Below are 22408 nucleotides of genomic sequence, written 5' to 3'. Positions count from 1 at the left end.
ATATATACATACTTAGTAGTTAGGGCTGCTTTTGGTTTGTTAATACCTTTGGCCCCATTTGACAAATCTTTAAAAAAAAAAAAAAATGTAAAAAATTTTTTTTTAAGTTAGTCCGCCTCAGCCTCTTCTTGGAGAGGTTCGGGGTCATCTGTGAAACGGAACCAGAGAAAAAAGGTGGGCCCCAAAATGCAAAAATCCCCATGTATTTTCCATAGACTTCTTCAAGACGAGCTACAGCAAAAACTGCCAAACAGAACTGCATCATCACAAAGCTCAATCTGGGTCCGCAGATTGCGCTTTTTTCATTTGGTGTAAACCCAATCAATAGTCTTTGAGAAATTAAGGTTGTTTCTTTTTTTTTGCAAACTTGTTTATTTATTTGCATTTTATATAGGCAATACAGTCAATGCAGAAGACCCCACCTGGGCCGAACAATAGTCAACAACAACAGCATGGCAGATGTTGACAATACACTATCTCGCAATTCCATCAGCAAGAGAGAGAGAGGACCGTTGAACCTCCAGCAACCTAAGCAGGAAGTGGGCAGAAGCAGGCGGGGAGGGCAGAGAGGACCGCAAGGAATCATCAGCAATCTTACCAATCAAGGCTCTTGGAGAGGGGAAGGTGAAAAGGGTACACACCTTTGGGCTGCTAACCAACAGCAGCCACCACCCTACCTTATCCATTCACTCCGCACCCAGGAGTCAGCTATCACACACTGTCGCAACCACTACCCTCCTCCTCCTCCATTTTACTCCCGCTAATCTGAGTCCTCAGAGGAGACATCAGTGTCTGTGTTGTGTGGATACTCAGTCAGTGACCCATCTGGCACTTCGTCTTCTGCCCCCCCCCCATAATTGTTTCATTGTGCAACCCCAAAGTTCCAGATCGCGCTCTGCATAGCCGTTGGTAAAGACCTCACGAAGCCTGCATTGTCTCAGGCAGGGGGTCAGGCTGGCCCAATGGATAGCCATGCGTCGCCTTGCAAGAATTAACCCCAACTGTGCAAACAGGTATGTCATTTTTCAACCCTTCCTGGGAAGAGGCAGCTGTCCTAACAAACAATGTCTTGTAGTTAATTCCACTTTATCTGCTGTTATTCTTTTCAGCACCTGTGCTATCTTATGCCAAAATGGTTGCAGTGACAGGCAGGTCCACGCAACATGTCCGAATTCAGCTGGAGATGTGCCTCAGTGCGCAAATATCCAGACGTGTCAGGTTTATTTATTAAAGTCGCTGTGGTGTCAAGTATGCTGTATGCACATAATAAAATTGCAACAGCTTAAATCTGGCGTTGCTAGTACCTTCCCATACAAGTGCCCGGGCCCTAGTCCACTCCACATCTGTGAGTGGAGTTTCCATGTCTGCATCCCACATTGCGCACATCCCTGACACATCTAGCTGCCTGTCTCTTTTGAGGGCAGCATATAGGCAGGATACGGTCCCCCTATCAGAGCCAGGGTCTAGTATTGTCAGCAACAGACGAGATTGCGCCAGGAAGGAAACCCAGATCTGTCGAGCTGTCAGTGATATGCTGGCGTAATGTAGGAATTGTCCTTGGCCAATACCAAAAATGGACCCGGCCTCTGCCAGAGTTACAAAGGCGCCATTTTGATATAAATCTCCTGCCCTGTTGCAGCCGCCTGCCCTCCACCTCGAAACTTCCATTGTGTTGGCAATATGCGAAAAGAGGTGCAACCACCAAATGGGAAGGAGGAGCGCATAGGGTGCCCTCCGCAGCACCCATGTAACTGCCCCTCCTATGTCTGGGTCACCTGCAATACCACAAAGGGGACATCTACCGAGAGTATAGAGCCCCACATAAGCTGTACAGGAAGCTCCAGCACACACACCAAGCCCTCTAGTAGCTTATTCTCCCAGCTGGGACCATAGTCACACCACAATGCTGCACTGCGGAGCAGGCCTGTCATGTAATACAGACGGAGATCCGGAACCCGCAGGCCCCCTCCGCTAAATCCAATTTCTGGACAACGAGGCGGACGTTGCATCTCTTTCCAGCCCATATCAAAGATAGTAGTAGCTTATCAATTTGGTGAAACAAGGATAGTGGCAACTCACAGAACAAATTCTGCATGACATATAGACAGTGGGAGAGCAAGAACATCTTGCTTAGTGTGCCTCCACCCATAACAGAGAACAAGAGTGTAATCCAAAACTGAATAGAAGCTTTGAGGCCATCCAGCACCCTGCCCATATTCAGATCATATTGAGGCTGAGGGGAATGGGTCACCCGCATCCCCAGATATTGGAATGCAGAGGTCTCCCATGACAGGTCCACTTGCAAGAGATCAGGTGCCTTGAGTCCAATCAGTGTTGCCATTGGGTAGAGCAGTCTTATGTCTATTCACATACAGGCCCGAAACTGCACCAAATTCGTCCATATGCATATGAGGAGGGGGACCTAGTGCTATGGGTTAGGCACATACACCAGGGCGTTATCCGCGTACAAGGCCAAATATGAGTCACAGTACCCACATTTATACCCCATTCCCAAAGGCCCGTTCTAAGGTGTATCTCATATGGCTCAATAGCAAGCGTGAATAGGAGCGGGGACAGTGGGCACTCCTGTTGTGTACCACGTTTAATGCAAAAGGGGTCAGATACCACAGGCCCGTGTGCTCCCTCGCTTTGGGTGTCACATATAATAGACGCACCCACGACAAAGCTGAGGCCAAACCCCATGAAGCCCATCACTTCCCAGAGGTATTCCCAGGATAAAGTGTTGAATGTCTTTTCAATGTCTAGGGCAATCAACGCAGCCCACACTGCCGAACTCCAGGTTTCAGGTATCACATGGAAAAGCCTCCGCAAGTTCGAATGGGTACCCCCTCCAGCATAAATCCACACTGGTCCTCATGAACCAGGTGGGTTATCACTTGGCCCAAGCGCGTTGCCAGCACCTTAGCAAGCAGATTTACGTCTACGCTGAGCATAGACAGTGGCTGATAAGAGCCAGAGTCAGCTGGGTCCTTACCAAGCTTCGGTATCATAACTATCATTGCTTCCTGCATATGTATTGGTAGCGCGCCCTACCCATGTGCCTCACAGAGCGACTCCAGTAAACAAGGAAGGAGAGAGGCCGAGTACACCTGAAAATATTCAGCTCGAAGTCCATCTGGTCCAGGAGATTTACCACAGGGCATTGCTTGCAGCGCCTCCTGTAGCTCCTCCATCTGTAGGCCCCCCTCAAGGCATTGAACCTGCGCCTCAGTCAACTTGGGAATCCGAAGCCCGTCAAGGAAATCGCCCACAGTTAAACTATCTGCGCTCACTAGGGACGTATACACTCCCATCAGGTGATCTCTGAATAGGGAGTTGACCTGCTTTTGTCCCACCACCATTCACCCCCTGTCAGTCCCCAGGGTGACAGGATCAACAGCAGGGGTCTCTCACGCTTAAGCAACCAGGCCAACATGTGCCCGACTGGTCACCCTCCCGGTGCAGCCTCTGCCTATAATCCTTTTGTACATAGCAATCCAGCCTATTCCAGGTGGCTTCAAGCCGCCCGTGGGCCTTTAGGAGCCCCGCATCCCCAGTGTCACAAACCCCTCCCCGACTCTGCAGCTGGACGAGCGCATCCTCCTGCAGTGTAAGCTCTCGCTCTAATTTCCTCCTAATACCGTAAGTCTTACCAAGACCAAGTCCCGTAAGACAATTTGAGTGCCCCCTACTCCATACCCCGCGTCTGGGCAGTGTTCCAATTTGCACCAAAATAACTTTGTAGTGCCATCAACATGTCTGTTCTATACTCAGGATCCCCTAGCGTTTAAGGTCTCAGGTGCCATAGAGGGATCACTGGCCTATGGGCGCGGATCTCACACTCTAGCAGTAAAGAGGCATGATCTGACAGGAACCGCACCTGATAGGTTGCCCTCCTAACATTTCAAGCACCATTGTTTGCCACTAAACAACAGTCCAGTCTGCGGAATGCCCCATGGGTAGGTGTGTAACACGAATACACCCTAGTTGTAGGGTGGAGCTCTCGCCACACATCCACAAAGAGTAGTCTGTCCATGGTCTCTTGGAGTCTAGCCGTCATTCGGGGCTTGGTGCCCTGCCAGGGCGGGATTCTATCCCGGCTGCCATCAAGGATGCAAATGAAGTCCTCAGCCCAAATAATGGGGGTCCCAACGTAGGCCAGAAGGTCTTGTTCTAGGTCCCTAAAGAACCCATCATCGTCCGTGTTAGGGGCATAACCATTTAATAGACATCGCTCTTGTCCATCAAGCATCCCATGGAGCAGCACATATCAGCCCACCACGTCTGCTACCAATATAAGCCACCCAGTCGCTAGCCTAAAGGAGAGGCAGCATATCTGATTGTCTTCACCTTCTGTCAGAAATTGAGGTATCGCAGGGTCGTGCAAGGAGCGATCTCTCCAGAACACCCCCACGAGCACCTAGTTCACACACGCCCTCCCACAGCTATCACAACAATAACCATAGTTAAGGAAGGGAAAAATAAAGAGAAAGAGTAATGGAGCAAACAAGAGGGAAAAGGGAACAGTAAAAAGGGAAAGGAGGGGGCGCAGTCAACTCATGCTGCCACGGCCGCGACTGTGGAGCAGTCCAGGAGCTCCACGAATCCCAAAGAAGAACAAAAAACCCAGAAGAAAGACGGGGTAGAGGAAGGCAAAAATTACCCCCGGACCCTGCAAAGGCTCAGACAGAAGCGCATCAACTCTCCCTGAGAGGGGGAGCACAAGGCCCAATAAACAGCACATTAACAGTCCATCATTTTAAATGCTTCTCATTTGTCTTGAGGAGTGCCCCAGGCGCACCAGCAGCCAAACCCCCCATCACTACGGCAGGGCGCAATAAGGACTTCATAAATCACATCCAGGCATCTTCCTGCTCCGAAGCGACTCAGAGAGCAAGTATGTCGCAGATGTTGCAGTCTCTCCTCCACCAGCAGCCTGGCCTCCACTCGCTCCTGTCGCAACTGTTCCAAACTCAGGGTGCCATCAGGCAGACTATCAGTTTGGCATCAGAACTGGTGCAATGCCAGCACTTACTCCATCTCCATACTGTAGCCTGCACACCTCCGCCCCTCTGGGCCTCTCTGTTTACCCTCCTGGAGGGAGTCGCAGGGACACGCTCACCTCCTCTGAGCTCCAGCCAGTCCCATGCAGCCTCTGACGTTTGGGAAAAAATTTGAGCAGCCCGCATGGAGCACCTTCAGTTTAGCAGGGTACAGCAGCATATATGTGAGTTCCATCGCTTTCAGCTTCTGTTTACCTCCACTAAAGGATTTTCTTTGGAGCTGTACAGACCTAATGTAGTCTGGGAAAATGCGTATGGTGTGATTCTCGTAGGCCGGCTCCCCGTGCCTACGTGTTTCTTGCAGTATAGTATCTCAATCTCTGTTTCTTCGAGGGGGCACCACCGACAGCCATGGCGCAGGGAGCGGCCTCTTAATCCAGTCTTCCGGGAATGATTCTGGGGCGGTTCCCTCTACTCCCTCAGGGTACCCCACAAATCTCAAATTGCACCTACGGGCCTCCCCTCCACATCTTCCACCTTTGCCTTCAGCCAGCGTGACCTAACCTCCAGGGTGGCTGCTGTAATTTTCAGGTCATTCAGGCTTGTCTGCATTGCAGTCACCTGTTGTGGAGTGGCTATGCATCCATCCGCCACCGCACGCAGATCCGTCCTCATTAAATTTACATCCACAGCCAAGGCAGCGATATACTCCTGTACCGCCTGTCCAGAGGCCTTAATTGCCACCAGGATCTTGGCCCCGGCGGGTTTGAGGGCATCTCCCGATGCCCCGCCACACTCAGGCTGCGAGCCCCCACCCATGCTTGGAGCAGTGAACTGGTCCATTCTAGTCTGCTAATCACCCTTAGCCGTCCTGTCCTTACCCATGGCTCACAGGGGTGCAGTAAAGTAACGACAGACAGGCTCCCCCAGCACCCAGGCGAGGGCACAGGTCAGGCAAATGGAAGGGAGCTCCCCTCTCCACGAACCCAGGTTCGCCACATGCCCTGGGATCCTTATAGCACAGCAGGTATACTCTTGTAGCGTCGCAGTCCATGAGCAAACCTCAGCACAGTGCCCGGGGAACCCTCTCAGCACAGCAAGGCACCCAGCCCCTAACCATGTGGTGGTGGGTCCCTGTTGATTCACTTATCCCGCAGGTGCAGCCTGCCACCCTACCCCTCAACAGTGCCCAACTGAAGCGCAGAGGGCAGAGCAGAAACCCAGTCTGCAATGGTAATCAGTTGTCTTCAGGTATTCCTCTATGTTCAACAGGTATTGCCCCTTACCGTCAATCCCCCTGAGTGGAGTAAGTCTCTCAGATCTGCTAACGGGGAGGATGGGCACCTGCCACAGCCTCGTGCCCGCAGGCTACATCCGCGGGGCACACCAGGCAACAAGCATGGCAATCCCCTGAGGGGCGGTACACCAGTCAGCAGCCAGGCACACATGGGCCTATCATGTATCAGTCTCTGGGGGCTCCACCCGGAGCTCACATAGGCCTCTGTAGCAGCTGCTCCAATAGTAGTGACCAGGCAGGGGCAAGCAAGCGAGCGAGTCTGCCCTCGCAGCGGTCTAGACCACCTCAGTCATTCCCAATAGTGATGCAGCCTATCTCTTGTGGCCCTCTGTGTGGCACCAGTCCCAGGCAGCCCACTCTCTCATCAAGCGCAATGTAGACCTCACCTCACTGCTGCATCCGATGGCCTCCAGGTCAGTCTCGCGCCAACAGTAGGCAGACCAGTCTGCCATATACAACTGCCTCCTCTTCTCCCATTAGTGGGGGGTGGGGTGGAATGCCACTCCCGACCCATAAGGCCACTCACAACTGCCAGCTCACAGTAGGCCTCTCAATCACACCCCTCACAGCAGCTAGATGTGGTCAGGGCTAAGGCTGTGTCACGTATCCCTTCCACCTCTGCGGCACCAGACGCATCCAGCAACAGGAAGGGAGAAGGTCAGAACCAGCAGCACTCAATCAGTCCTGCAACATGACCAAAACAACCAGTCGTGGGCGGCCAGCATTAGGCAGCCCCACGCCAGTGCCGAGCACCTCAACACCCCTTCGCACGGCCCCCTCCCAGCATCAGAGGGCCACAGGTGCCAGCTCACCACTCCGCTCCTGCCACGTCTCACTCCGGTCACCAGGTGTGCCACACAGGGCCTGCAACAGCCGCTGGCCCAAAGTGAGCAATCCACTGCACCCAAAATCTTGGGACCTAATCGCAATCCACACCTGGCCACCACAGGGCAGTCCCTGATCTAATCAGTACTCAGTGCAGCCTCTTTTCAACTCTCCTCCTCATACAAGGGGAACGCAAGGTCCACAAGGTTCTGGGACCGCAGGATAATGCAGGATTCTGTGGCAGACCCCTGGAGTCCTAGCTCAAAGCAACCGGCCAGCTTTCTTGTTGTCCACGCCCCGATATTAAGGTTGAAAAATTAATTGTTAATCTGGACAGATGGTGCTCAGATATGCTGACTGGCCAATTTAAAGGAGACAAATCAATCCTGATTGGTTGGTTTCAACCTGAACAATATGTTTTGGCAGCCATTACAAGACTCCGGGACTTGGTCCCTGTGTCCTGAATATGAATTTAAAAATATGCAAGAGGGCAGGGTGAGCACACCCAGCTCACACCCCTTCATTGGCTGACCACAACATGGATAACATGCTGTGGCAACACTTACAGCACTCTGGAAAATGGTCCTTATTGAAATGCATGGCAGTGAGCGGCCTGTCTTGAGAGTCACAAAAGGAGCACATATAAAGGGTGAAAACAGATTTTAGTTACTATTTAAATCATGTGTGGGTAGTATCATATCCTTTTTTTGAACCGTGGGTGTTCTAAGATGATTTTACCCTGTGAAGAATGCTGGCCCTCTTTTGAGATTTCATGAATCTTGCTTGAGAGAAAACAGTTTTCTCTTATGATTTTCTCAGTTTACCGAAGGTGCTCAAGAAACTAATAATGAGAGGATATTTCCTGTAAATTTACACTATCTTCCTATGCCATGTGAGAGTAAAGTCTGCCATTCTCAGTAAAACATGTACTTTCAATAGGAGTATAGCCTATCAGTTGATTCCCCTGTGTTCTACTGCAGCCTCCCAGAGTGTTTTAATGAACAACTAGCGTGCTATCAGTTGGACTTATCACAAAAGTGTGGCACACCTGAAGCCATCGTGATTGACTCAAACTGGTGAAGCTTAAAACATTTAATTTAGAAAGGCACAAAAGGAGGGGGGTATTTTGTCTTATAAATTAAGGTTAGTGCTGTAGAAAGCAAAATTAGGAAACGTCTCAATTGAGTTCTCAAATATCTTCCTCATCTATTTAATTAAAGCACTCCGAATGCAGACTGAAGCACTGCCAGTTATCTCCCTGGTGATCAGCTGCAGCTTTACCACAGTGTTCTAATGACCAACTAAAGTGCTAACATTCTGAATTTATAACAAAAGTGTGGCACATCTGAATACCATCTTGATAGAATTGAAGTGGAAAACTGAAAGTATTTTCTATTGCGGATACTGCAGTAAGTGAAGAAATTAAGGAGCTTCATAACAAAAATGTTTCCCAACATAGCTGCCAAGTTTCAGGTTGTCTTTGAGTGACATTCCTTTGTTTTATGGATGCTTATGTGTGTCATTTCAATAACATATGTGTGACATTTTGAGTGACACTATCTCAAGCAGAGAACAGCTGTATGTCTATTCAATGAAAGTAGCTTCAGAAATTACCCCTTTTGTGCAGTTTCATTGCCTGGTCTGAACTGCATCACTCCTGAATACTGATGCAAGATCTCCAACTTAATTCCACTGTCTGTCTCCCTCTCAGAATATAAAAGGAGAGTGCATATGTTTAACATAGTTCAGAAAATAAGAATTGGAAATGCATGCTTCCCTCGGCAGATAGTTCACAACAAGCCCACTTTACTTGTGGTTAGAATAACGAGAACACAGTTCACTACACAGACAATAGTGAAAAGGCATTCTGGGATTTGCAGTTTCATATATGTGTGCTTTTAGCTAAAAAGACGCAATTCACTGAAGGTGATCTGCATTCCAGGCTCCTCAATTTAAGGTCAAGGGAAGCAGGAGAAGAGCTCGGGTGTCCGGTGATATAGTGGAGGAGCAAGGGTGGCTGGATGTGCTGCGGGGTTTTCCTGGGTATTAATCAGCTGCTTTGCTTATACAGACCACAATTATCTAAAATGCAGTACATAGCTTTTTTTTAGCAAGATGCGAAGAACGTAATGCAAAAGAAATTTTGTGCTTCACATTTATCGTCAGCACCAGTCTGAGACTCAGTTACCTGCCCAGCTGATTCTGACTCCATACAGCCACGGCATGAAGTCTTCTACAGCAGTGCTTTACTGTCTCAGTGGTCAAAAGTAGTACATAGCTCTCCAAGTTTCAGCCTTTTTTTTTCTCTCCACTCCCCTCTATCACTCCTTTCCCCCACGTTTTTACCTCATCTACCCAACTCATGCTTCCTTTCATCCCTCTTTTCCTCCTGAGACTCAGTCTCTTCTGTTGACTCCCAAAGAGTCTGGCTCTCAAACAAAAAAGCACTACTTAAAAATAAAACATAGTGGAACCACATTTTGGATTTTGTGCAGAGTGGCATACCTCCGACTAATTAGTCTCACCTAATGTGCATGCTTTATCAAATTCTTCAATGCACCAGTGAGGGCGGTTTATTGTGTCCTCTGCTGCGATAATCATTGAGTTGTGGTGTATACCGTGTGACACTATGCAGACAGTCACGCACAGATTGGTAGCTTTCTCTCCAGGGACCATTTATGAAGCTGTTCATAGCTGTGACTACAGATGTGGGAGCGGAGGAGTGTTAAATGGTCCAACTGTCAGCCATCCAATAGCCAAGCAGGCCTGATGTGACCTTGACCCACAGTGCTCTCGCATAGGAGCACCAGCAGTCATCAGAGAAGGTGAGAATACACAGCGGCAGAAGCAGCCATAACATTGCCTTCTTGTGGATGAAGACTGACCTCAGCTACTATATGTATCGTGCCACAATATGGGGAAGGGCCATCAACACAGAGCCTTAACCACGCTCCTCATTGACCAAGTGGGGAAGCAAGGAGCAGGAAGAAGCGTAAAGTGACAGTGGCTGTGATCAGACACTAGAACTTACTGTCAACTCAACCAGCTAATATGCGTGAGCATTTGCGGATCTAGCAGTAATGCAAGGAATTGCCCAGAATGTGTTAGTTTAACTCAGATGAGTGACACTTGGCAGGCAGGGCTGTCCCAGGATGGCCTGAACACAAGTATAGCCCAATAACAGAAGTGTGCAAAACGCTTAAATTTTATTTATTTTTATTGTTTTTACAGTTGTAAATAGCGCATACACAACCAGAAGGTATTTGAGTGCTTTACATGAAAACACATTCATTTTGGTTTTAGGCACAGGAAGATTAAGTGATTTACCCAGAATCACAGGTTTCACACTGAAACCTGATGCCAAAACTCAAACCTGGTTTCCAAGTTAAGAAAGTCAGCACATCTGGCAGTAACACATTCTCTTCCCGAAGTGCAACAAATAATCAAGTGGTCAACTGGACAAAAAACATAAAGATAGCAAATAATTTTAAAGTGCTTTTTCGCTATTTGAGAACTAAGAAAATGTGTCCTCATTTTAGTTTTTTACTGCACTAACCATAATTTCTATGAAAAGAGACCCCCTCATTTTCATAATTTATAAAGGAAATGTTTTAGGTTTTACAGTTTTGATTCCATCAAGATGACTTCAGATGTGCCACACTGTAATAAATACAGAATGTTAGATCTAGTTGTTCATTAGAACACTATGGGGAGACAGTGGTTAAGGGCACAGACTCTGACAAGAGAGATTAGGGAGGAGGAGGAAAACGTATCAAATTGACCATGCTGGGCAGATGGGCACGCCAATGGCAGCACAACAGGCCATGGAGGCCAGGGGGAAGGGGGTAAGGACTGTAAACTAAACAATGCAGGACAGGCATGAGAGGCTGTGGCAACACATCAGTCAACAGAGGGCAGCAAATGCCAACAGACCCGATCGAGGCAGGAGAATCCTTTTTATTTTAAGCTCAATAGGGCTTCATTTTAGCTATCTCCCAACTGTAATTTCCTCCTTTTCAATGTAAGTCAATGGGGAAAACTGATTGCCTCAATTATCTTTTCAAAATCTCCACCTTACCTAGTTCGAAATGTTGGCATGTATGGAACAATGGACCACAGAGGGCATGATGAATGGGGTAGGGACATGGGCACCGACAATAGGGGGCAGGAGAGAGGTGGCAGGGACACCAAACTGACCTTACAGGGCAAGCGCCAGGAGTTGTGACAGCACAATACACAACACAGGGAGAGTGGGACAGCAACAGGAAGGGTACAGGGCCATGCACACAGACAACACAGGGCAGGGGCAAGGAGGCAAAGGCAGCAAGCTGACTGTACAGGGCAGGGAGGAGGGACAGCTGCAGCACAGTGGACCACAGTGGGCAGGAAGAAGGGGGCAGAGGCATGCCAAGGGACCATGAAAGGGAGGAGGGAGGGGATAGATGCCAAAAGCAAGGACAATGGAGGGCAGGGAACAAGAGGACGTGGCAGGAACAGCAAGCTGACCATGTAGGAAAGACATGATGGGCACAAATAGCAAAACACACCATGAAGGGCATCAAGGAGCCTATGCGCACCTAGGGGCACATATATGGACAATGAAGGGAATGTGGGAGGGGGTCAGGGTAGCAAGCTCACTATACAGGGCACGTGGGAGGGTAAGCATTACAAAACATGCATTGCAGGCAGGAGTGCTAGTGGCAGCACAAAGGCCATGGTAGGCAAAAGAGAGGGAGCAGGGGCTGAACACAGACAACAGAGGGCGGGTAAGGGTGTAGGAGCTTAATAAGAGACCCCCTCCGGACGGGCAGGAGGAGCAGTTGCAACACAACAGAGCACAGAGGGCAGAAGGGAGTGGCTGCAAAATTGACCATGGAGGGCAGGGTGTACAGGGCAGGGACAGGAGGCAACCATCTGACCATGCTGGACAGGTAGGAGTGGAAGTTCAACTGAATATTGAAGACTAGATAGGAGGTGCTACTGCAGCTCCAGGAACAGGGTGGGCAAAAGGGAGGGAGCAGGGGCATGCACACAGACATCGGAGACCAGGGGGAAGCAGGGTAGGGGCAGATATCTAAGTGCAGAGGCTAAGCAGGAGGGCAGTGATAGGACACAGACGTGGGCAACGGAGGGCAGGAGGAGTGGGCGGGGACAACAAGCTAACAGGAGTTGCAGTTTCAACTTTTGTACAAAAGAAGCTTGGATGATGTCATCAATAATGTCCTTTGAGATGTCATCATAAATGATGTTATAGAACATGTCAAGAGTGATGTAATATGTGCCGTCATAAGCAGTCCATGGTGGTGAGCAAGTTATAGTTAGCTCTGCTAACTATAACTAGTGAATTTCTGTGTTTTTTTTAGTTCAAAACGTTAATGTTGTCACCAACATATTCAACTAACTACTACATTACTTTATTCTTTGTCTTTTCAGTGGAAAATAACATTTTAAAAAAGTATACATATATCACTGAAACAACCAAAGGTTACGGGGACATTATAGTTAGGTTCTGAATTTACACCCAAAAAAACAGAAACCTTGCACCCTAAGGTAACTATAACTTGTGCCCCCGCCATGCACAGATTTCTCATCAATAATTTTATTGCAAATGTTGCAGTATTAATATCAATGATGCCATAGAAGGTGTCATCAATTATGTAATATGCAGAGTAAATACCTGGGAATGGTAAAAACGCAAGTTAGTTACCTTATGGTACCTGTAATCCTCATTTTTTTCAGCCAATTTCTATGTTTTTTAGCACGCACAAAAATAAAAATAGCCAGGTCTATAGCCAGGCCCGGCAGCCAACCCTCCTACTTGCACCCAAACCCAAGCTGCACACGGCCTTTGGCCATGCGCAGCAGGAGGTTGGATGGAGAGGTTAAGGTTTTTTCCCCAGTTTTTCTCTGGACCTGTGGATCCACCAGTGTATCGGCGGGTCCATAGATCCGTGGCCCTGCAGATTGGATGTTTAATAAAAATAAAAAAAGGGGAATTTTTTGTTAGAGAGGGGGTCCCTGGACCCCCTCTCTGTGTGTCCTATGGGGTCAGGATACCTGTACCCTGACCCCTTTTGCCCTTTTGTGTTTTTGCATTTTTTCTTTTCTTATTCCCAAGTCAATGAGACAAACAAAATGGCAGCCACAACATTGCTGTCAGGTTGCAGACAGCCAATCATGGCCTTGCTTCAATCCCCCCTGCCTCTACCTCCAGATCAGCATCCCTATATATCTATATTTTTTAAAATATCTCAAAAACTTCTCAACTGATTTATACCAAAAGCAAGCTTTCTGGACCAAGAGCTAGCTTTCTGCCAAATTTGGTATAATTTTTATAGATTGGTTTTGGCTGTAGTCCTGTTCATAAATTTGAAAAATCCCATTTACTTAGAATGTGCAAAAAGTGCCTGCTTGACAGATTACCCCAACATTTTCGAGACAGCAGCTGAACTATCCAAAGTGCTTCACAGACAATAGACATAGGAGCATTCAGTCAATGGTTCCCAACTCACACTTTTCTTCCCACATATTCATTAAGCACACAGGGCAGAGGGTTTTTGTACACAGGGCGGCAGCACAGAGTAAGATCGAACCCTAGCATTACAATTCTGTGACTTATCACAATGATTAGAGTGTAAGGTTGTCCTGAACACAATTTATGGTCTTGCACACACTATAAAACTAGCATAGAAGTGACCTTTTTTGTAGTTCGCTAGCTTCTCGTAGACTTCTTACATCCTATTCTACGACACTAGTACCACAGTAAAACACAGAAACGCCAGACTCAAATTTGGTACCACTGTGCCATAATTCCACCCTGAGCTGAAACAATGGATTCTTTCTTCGTTTACACGCATAAACTTTCTTGTACTTCAGGCAGAGGTTCCCCTGGACTGAATGCAAAATATTAATCTGCAAAATGGCTGCAACATAATATTGTGCATTTCTCACTTCTATTCTTCCTACTTCACAAGTGGATTGCTGTTGGTCATGGTGGTGCCATCATGTCGAACATAGATTGAACCCCAAGCCAAGTTATTTTAGCTAGCAAAATGTTTAGTGGTAAATTTGAAATCACTCGCCTGGGATCATGTGGACACAGGTTGAACCTGAGTTCTTAAGGCCAGTTTCTTAAGTTTTGCTTCCAGCGTACCTTTAAAGACTGATGTTATAAAACTGGCCTGTTGAGTCTTTGAGGAAGACTACAGACTACCAAGATTCCAAACCTTTGGAATTTTTGCAGTACACATAATAAAACATGAGGAATATAATCCTGCTATGTTGGGAATAGGAATTAGGAAATGTAAAACCTCACCAACATTGGTATCAGATTTACAAAGAGATCATAACACTCTCAAACTAAACCAAAGCTGAAAGGTACAGCAGCGGTTTCCGAGGGTGGGAGCTGGGGCTATGCCCTTCCAATTATCTGCGATATGGATGAATGCATTATTCTAAAAGCAAACACTGCTCTGCCTAGTCCGTTCTCTAAAATGGATGTCAGAAAGTCAGACAATTTTAAATGGACACATGCTTCCATTTTCTTGCGATAATGGCATTACTCCTAGTCCTACTCCCTCGCCTTCCTTTTAAACCAATGAGGCCTCCCGCCTCCCCCCTAGACCCTCCCTTCCCTTATTAAACCCCCCCCCCACCCTTATCTCCTCCTGTACAAAAACCAAGCCCAAGCCCAAGCAGCAACTCAGATAGTCCGTACCGGGAGGGCGGGAGGGAACGGAAAAGGAAGGCGAGGGAGTAGGACTAGGAGTAATGCCATTATCGCAAGAAAATGGAAGCATTACCTCCCGTCCCTCCCTCGCCTTCCTTTTAAACCAATGAGACATAGCAAGAAAAACACAGGAGACGGACACAGAGTTGCAAGAACTTTATTCATATCCTGCACCAAGGCCACCAAAAAAAAAACCCTACCCCTATTACTTCATAGAGGATAAGACTCGGTGACCTAATACCGACTCCAAACTACCCAAGTCCGACAACCTATAATGACGTACAAACGTCGAAGGAGAAGCCCAAGTGGCGGTCCTGCAAATTTCCACCACGGAAGTCCCCTGAAGCTCTGCCACCGTTGCCGCCATACCTCTGGTAGACCGACCCTGAATCCCTTGAGGAGGAACCACCCCTTTTAAGGAATAGGCCAACAGAATCAATGACCTCACCCACCGACTCAAGGAAGCCGTGGAAGGTTTCTCACCTTTACGTGCCGGACCAAAATTAACAAAAAGCAAATCCCCCTTACGAAAAGGAGCCACCACCCGCAGGTACTCCAACAAAGCCCTGCGTACATCCAACAAATGCAAACGGACCTCCTCCCTTGAGGAGGGATTTGGACAAAAAGAAGGCAGGATGACCTCCTGACGAGAATGGAACGAAGAATTGATTTTCGGAATAAAGGAAGGAACCGGAACCAGAACCACCCGATCGTGAAAAACCTTACAAAAAGGAAAGGAACAGGCCAAGGCCCCCAATTCCCCCAACCGACGAGCCGAAGTAATGGCTACCAAAAAGAACGTCTTCAATGACAGATGGCGCAAATCACAGTCCCCCAATGGTTCAAATGGGGCCTCCGTCAAAACATCCAAAACCAGAGAAAGTTCCCATGAAGGAAAAGAACGTACTGGGTGAGGAAACAAATTAACAAGACCTTGAAAAAATCTAGGCATCAGGCACCCTCCATCCTGAAGATTACGCCATGGCCCTCTGAATGCCTGAATAGCCGCCCACTGTACCCGTAGAGATGCTACTGACAAACCCAATTTTGCACCGTCCTGCAGGAACTGCATCACCTCAAAGATAGACGCGCAGGTAGGATCCAACTCATGACTCAAACACCAAGAAGAAAAAACCCTCCACTGTCTACCATAGGAAAGGAAAGTAAAGTGGAACGCCGCCTGGAAGCCAGTAAGGTAGAACTCAAAGCTACAGGTACCCCCAGACCCGTCAAGCCCCGTCGTTCAACTTCCAGGCCATCAAGTGCAACCTCCTCAACGACACCAATGGGAGGCAGGGAAACTCCAGGGGAGACGGACAAAGAGGCAGAGGCCACATCCTCCCGTCTGCCATCTGCCTCAACAACGGGAACCAATTCGCCCACGGCCAAAGAGGTGCAATCAGGATAACTCTGGACCCCAGATCCCTCACCCGCAACAGAAAAGACCTGAGTAGTTGAAACGGAGGGAACGCATACAAAAGACCTCCCAGGCCTGGGGACACCGAAACCGGGAGCAGAAGCGATCCAACTTTGCATTCTCTGCGGACGCAAACACATCCAGCACTGGAAGTCCCCAAAGCCGAACCAGATGCAGAAACAGAGACTTCCGGAGGGAGAAAAGTTGAGAGGAAGGAATCACCCTGCTCAGTAGATCAGCCCGAACATTGACCACCCCTCGAATGTATGTAGCCCTGAGAGAAGGAACCCACTCCTGAGCCCACACAAAAATCTCCCTGGCTAGACTGAACAGAGCCCTTGACCTGGTCCCCCCTTGTCGGTTGACATAAGCTTTGGCCACTAAGTTGTCCGTCCGAATAAGAACCGCCGCCCCCCTCAGGGACCCCTAGAAATGGACCAGAGCCAGAAAGACCGCTCTCAATTTGCGCCAATTCGACGACCGACTCGCCTCCCGAGGTGACCAAAACCCCTGAACCTGAGCCGACCCCATCCACGCCCCTCAACCGGAGAGGCTGGAATCCGTAGTCACCACCACGGGTCTCAGAGGTGACAAAGAAACTCCTACCCGAAGATGATCTGCATCCAACCACCATTGCAATTCCCTGTGAATCAATCCGGACCCCGGAACCCTGTCCTTCAGAGAACCGGACCCCGGCGCCCACCTTCTCAAGAACCATGTCATCAAGCACAGGAGATGGAAACGCGCCCAAGGAACCAGAAATATCACCGACGCCAAATGACCCTGCAGACGTAACCATAGAAGAGCTTGTGGTGCAGTCATTAATACAACCTTCTTTACCAAGGACTGGAGTACACCCAACCTCTTCTCTGACACCGTCACTAAGCCTAGAAGAGTCTGAAATCGAGCCCCCAGAAAAACCAGATCCTGGGACGGAACTAAATCTGATTTCTCCCAGTTGATTAAAAACCCGTGGTTTTGCAGGACCCCCAGAACTTGGGCCACCTGCCTCTGCAACAGGACCCGTGACTGGGCATGAATCAAGATGTCGTCCAGATATGGATGAATAAACACCCCCTCCGAATGTAGCAAAGCCACCAGGGGGGCCAGCACCTTCGTAAAAATTCGAGGAGCAGATTTTAGACCGAAAGGTAGAACGCAAAACTGGTAGTGTTCCTGATCCACAGCAAACCTCAGGAACCTCTGAGAAGACCTCGCCACAGGCACGTGCAGGTAAGCATCCTGCAGATCCAGCGACACTAGAAAGTCCCCTTGCCTGACCAATGGAAATATAGTCTGAATAGACAGCATGCGGAAATGCACCGTCCTGATCCAAGCATTCACCTCCTTCAGATTGAGCACTGGTCGAAATCCCCCTGAAACTTTCTGCACAAGAAACAAGACCGAATAAGTGCCCTGACCTCGTTCCTCCAGCGGAACGTCCAATAATGCTCTTCTCCGTGACCCCCCTGAAGGCAGAGGGGAGGGACGTACCCCTGAATCTGGAGGTACTACCCCAAAATCGATGACATAACCATTGGCCACAATGTCTAGCACCCAACGATCATTGACACTCTCCTCCCAAGCTGAAAGAAAGTGACTCAGCCTTCCCCCAACTGGCCCTATGCCAGGCCCACAGTGATTGTCAGGACCCCTTCTTGAACCCACCCCGGTTCGTAGGAGCTGACTTCTTAGGAGAAAAACGTGGTTGAAAACGCTGTTTCCTAAATTAAAAGGATTTGGTATCCCTATTCGGAGAAGATCGGGAATGCTTCTTCCATCCCTTACTAGAAGTAGAAACCCCTTTATAAGGCTTCCTTTCCTTAAACGCTTTGGAAAGCATGGATGGCAACTGCTCTCCAAACAGGCTACGACCGTCAAACGGCAGTCCGCCTTTTCCCCTGGGTCAGCTTTCCATGAACGCAACCAGAAGGACCTACGAGCCCCAATCAAAGCACCAGAGGGCAGAGCCGAAGTACAGACCACATCCGATGACACATCCGCCAACAATCTGGCCTGCTGTTCCATACCAGCCAGGAGCTCTGAACATTCTGCCCCTTCCTGAACAGCCACTGCCAGCTTATCAAAGTCTTGCACCAACGACTGGGCTGCATAAGCCGAATATATACCTGCCCTTAGTGCCAGATTCTCAGCGGCAAACGCCCTTTTAAGACCTGAATCCACTTTACGGTCCGTGGCATCCGTAGGCACACAATCCTCCGGATTTACTGCCGTTTTGCCAATCAGGGTAGCTAGAATTGAATCCAGGCGGACCGAAGGAGGTAATACCTCCTCCCCCTCAAGCAAATACAGTTTCTGCAGGAAGCGTGGAACCTGAGCTTTATCCACATCCTTCCATTCCCGAAATACCATATCCTTCACAGGTCCCTGAAAAGGCATGGCAAACCTGGCAGGCGTCTGATATTGTGGAAATAAGTGAGAATCCGAGTTTGAAAGTTGAAACACTGGGAAACCCAAATTGTCCCGAATATGTGCCATCACCTCCCACATTTCTTCTCTGGATACATATTTACCCCCAGATGACGTAGAAGGGGCCTCATCACCCTCACTATCTGATGAGGACTTCCGTGCAGCAGCCGATGTATGAGAAACTTTAGACTGACCAGTCCTGGCCACCCCTGCTTGAAGAGCCCTGGTAACAGCCACCTCAATCATCTCCTGCACTTCATCCCTAGACATGAGGGGAGTACCCCTATCCTGTAATTGTGAGCCCCCACGAGTGGAAACTCCAGCAGCACCCTCCTCCGAGGAGGAGGACGATGAGACAATCCTCCGCCTCTTTGCCGGAACCTTAGGCATGGTACTATCCAATATACACTGCTCTACCCCTAAAACACACTCTCCATATATAGAGACCAGGACCTCCTTCCTAGGAATCCACCAATCCTCTAAAAGGTCAAACACAACTGCCCACACCATAAAACTGCGGGCAGAACGCCCGTCCTACCTGAACATCTTCCCAAAAAATCGCCGTCCCGCAGTTCCCCACCGCTCTGCAGCGCGGAAACCCAGAAACCGACGCCCCAGCCACAGAGGGCCGGTTGACCCCGTCAGCCGGCCCTCAGTCCGCGTTTTCCTGAGCAGCCCGGCTGCTCGTCACAGACGCGACCAGCTGCAGCACTCCTCGCAGAGCTCCGCGTCCCGAGGAGTGCCTCCATCGTAGACCTCCAGGCCCCGCCGTGCAGGTAAGGGAAAAGAAAACGTCTAGCGTGGGCTAGACAAAAGAAACAGGAGGAGATAAGGGTGGGGGGGGGTTAATAAGGGAAGGGAGGGTCTAGGGGGGAGGCGGGAGGCCTCATTGGTTTAAAAGGAAGGCGAGGGAGGGACGGGAGGTAATGTACTAGTGCCATTTGACAGCAGTGAATGTTGAGCAGTGTATGGGCTGACATGCTTCCAGACCTGTTCTGCAATACTTCGGGGTTCTCTGGGACCACCCACTAATGACACGAAAAGCATTCACATACTGAAGCAGACTTGGGCGTGTACAGTATCAGACTTGTACTCCTGGGGTTGCTTGTCAGTTATTTACAGATGCCTCTCCCCACCCCTTCCTTTCCAGTCATCACAGGGTGCCGAGTTAAGAAAGGGAGGGGTTGCAGCCTTGGGAAGAGGGCCTGATTTAACAGACTCATAAAACTCAAAACATTTGTCTCTGATGCCGGGTCACATACTGAGAAGTTCAGGAGCTTCTAGGTTGGATTCATGGAAAGGGAGCGATTGGACTGTATGGTATGCAATACCTCCATTTGCGACTCTACCCCGCTACAGGACTACTGGGGTAAGTGGTCTTAACCACTCGTTTCTCGTTTATGATCCGGTTCACTTTATCTCCCTTTCCCCCCTAACTCCCTCCCTTCTCCTTCTATTCCCCCACTCTCCTTGTCTGGTGGTCCTCTTCTTTCTTCTTTCTTCCACTATTTGCTCTTTCTCTCTCTCACTCTAGTGGTAGCAGCTGCTACCAGAGGGAAAAAGAGAGGGAAAGCAAATAGCACAACATGCAAGAAATTGGACACTTGCTTGCCAGTCACTGTATAGTAAGAGCTGTCGTGTGAGCTGAGGAAAGACAGCAACAGACTGGAGAACCAGGTGCTGCCTGTGATACTGTGTGCCCAGCAGCATAGCGTACCTCAGCCTTTCCCCGGCGGACCGAGAGAGGTTCACTGGCGTCTACCTAGCCAACATAAATGACAAGAAAACCGTTTCAAAAGGACAAATGATCTCATTAGAAAAGGCTACTACAAATCGCATATATAGTGAAATCCAAGAAGTGAGCAGCACTTAAATGCAATTTCCAAGACTAACAAGATGTATCCCACAGAGTAGAACCATGATGCACAGTTCAGAGGTTGAGTGCATGTGCAGTTAAACGCCAAAGACAATAGTCTTTCATTGTAGCAATTTAGGCATTTGCAGTATAATCATTCTAAATTCTGCCTGGTTGAAAATGCTTATTCAAGTAATTTATCACGACATACGTTGTGTATGTACAAAGCAAGTTATCTAAATAAACAACTTGCTTTCTAGACATAGAATGTACATACTTTCTGAGGTGTCATTTATCCCGGACAGACTTACATTTCATGTCTAGAAAGCAAGTTTCCAATTTAATTAGACAACTTGCTTTCTGGACACAGAGGTATGTGCTAGATCAGAAACACTGATTTTGGTTGTTTCTCATTTGGCAGAATTTAGAATTCTGCCTGCTAATGTGATCTGCACTGTGCGCTGTACTGAGAGGCCAAGGACTGGATCACGATATAGTCAAACTGCTTTTTGACCCACTGACAAGCACTGTGAAAAATGCGCCCTGCTTATAGTCTGAACTCCAGATGATGACCTGCTCTAAACACCTGGAAGCGAGTCGTTTGAAATTAAAGGTGGGCAATAAATTAACAAGGAGAGCCGAGCCAAGGGTCTGACTCAGCTCTTAGAGCCCATGCCTAGACAAGGCCTGAATATTTTTGCTGTGTAAATCACACAGCAAATATCACTTAAAATATAACATCAATTCAAAAAACTGCATTTCTTTAACATGTGGAAACTTTGATATTAATACTTCACATTATAGCACTGTACTGAGAAGTACTTTTTCTTGATAGTTTTTTTAACAGGAATCATTAGTGGACTAAGAGGAAAGTCATGTAAACCCTATATGTGGCCCAGACTATTATAGAGCAACATAATGGTCTAATTAATCAAACACAATAGGTTTTTGTACAACTGGTATTCTGAACTCACATATTTAAAAGGGCTTTCTTACATTATGTAGAAGAAAACTGAGTTTTGATGAAATACCATACTTTTCTTAGAACACACAATGTAAGTGGGGAAGCTGTGATTCATCCAGATTTTTTGATTTCACTCTGTACAAATCAGCCACTAAATAGGTATCTATTTGTCTTTCATTATGTTAAGGCTTTGTTTGGAACCTCTTTGTGCAGTTTTTGTATACCGCAAACCCGACCCAAAGGCACTGAAACTCTTTACGTGGCTACCAATTCCATTACACAAGGTCTCATTAATTTTTTATAGCCACATAGGAGATATAGTGACTTGATCAGAATCGCAGGCTATTTAGCCAATCCAGAGACCTCAACCTGGTTCGACATTTGGCAGCTCTGGCCTTAATACAACATTGTGAGTAGAGGGAGGTTGGTTGGCTGAAGGCAGTATAAGAACTGTATTTGTCATACATGTAGCACAGAATAGTGCTTAACATTGCACCAAAATAAACTATTTTTTAAAAGTTTTATTTGGAGGAGTACACCCTCCCCACTCCCCTCATAAACATCCAGATTCCACCAGTCGCCACTGGAAAGATACCCAAGTGAACACCTGTGTTGCAGTCTTCTCCATCACCTCCATCATGATCCAGAAACTTAGTCTCTAATTTGGCACTGTATGAAGAAATTCCTGTGGACGACATAAATACAATTACAAATCAGACAGCCATAAGCCTGATTGCACTCTCTCTATGAAATAATTTGTCTCAGCCACCGACAGCAAGCAATATCTTTCTCTACTGCATGTTTTTAGCATATTTAGTTCAACTTACAGAGTGTGAGGGGAATTTATAACAAATAAATTGCAATGGTGAAAAATTCACGCAATTCTCG

At 48.0% G+C, this 22408-nt stretch overlaps 1 protein-coding gene across 2 annotated transcripts in view; it reads right to left on the bottom strand.

Annotated features, from left to right (window-relative positions):
- LOC138299192 (zinc finger protein 485-like) overlaps positions 1–22408 on the bottom strand; it is a 112690-nt gene that overhangs the window by 18904 nt on the left and 71378 nt on the right. For both annotated transcript variants that reach the window (XM_069237295.1, XM_069237301.1), the window contains exon 6: positions 22128–22205. In XM_069237295.1, the coding sequence (XP_069093396.1) occupies positions 22128–22205 (78 nt within the window). The remainder of the gene's footprint in view (positions 1–22127; positions 22206–22408) is intronic.

Source organism: Pleurodeles waltl, chromosome 1_2, assembly GCF_031143425.1.
Source record: "Pleurodeles waltl isolate 20211129_DDA chromosome 1_2, aPleWal1.hap1.20221129, whole genome shotgun sequence".
Taxonomy (NCBI): domain Eukaryota; kingdom Metazoa; phylum Chordata; class Amphibia; order Caudata; family Salamandridae; genus Pleurodeles; species Pleurodeles waltl.
The sequence above is the reverse complement of the archived record's forward strand: the minus strand, read 5'-3'. Positions and strand labels throughout refer to the sequence as shown.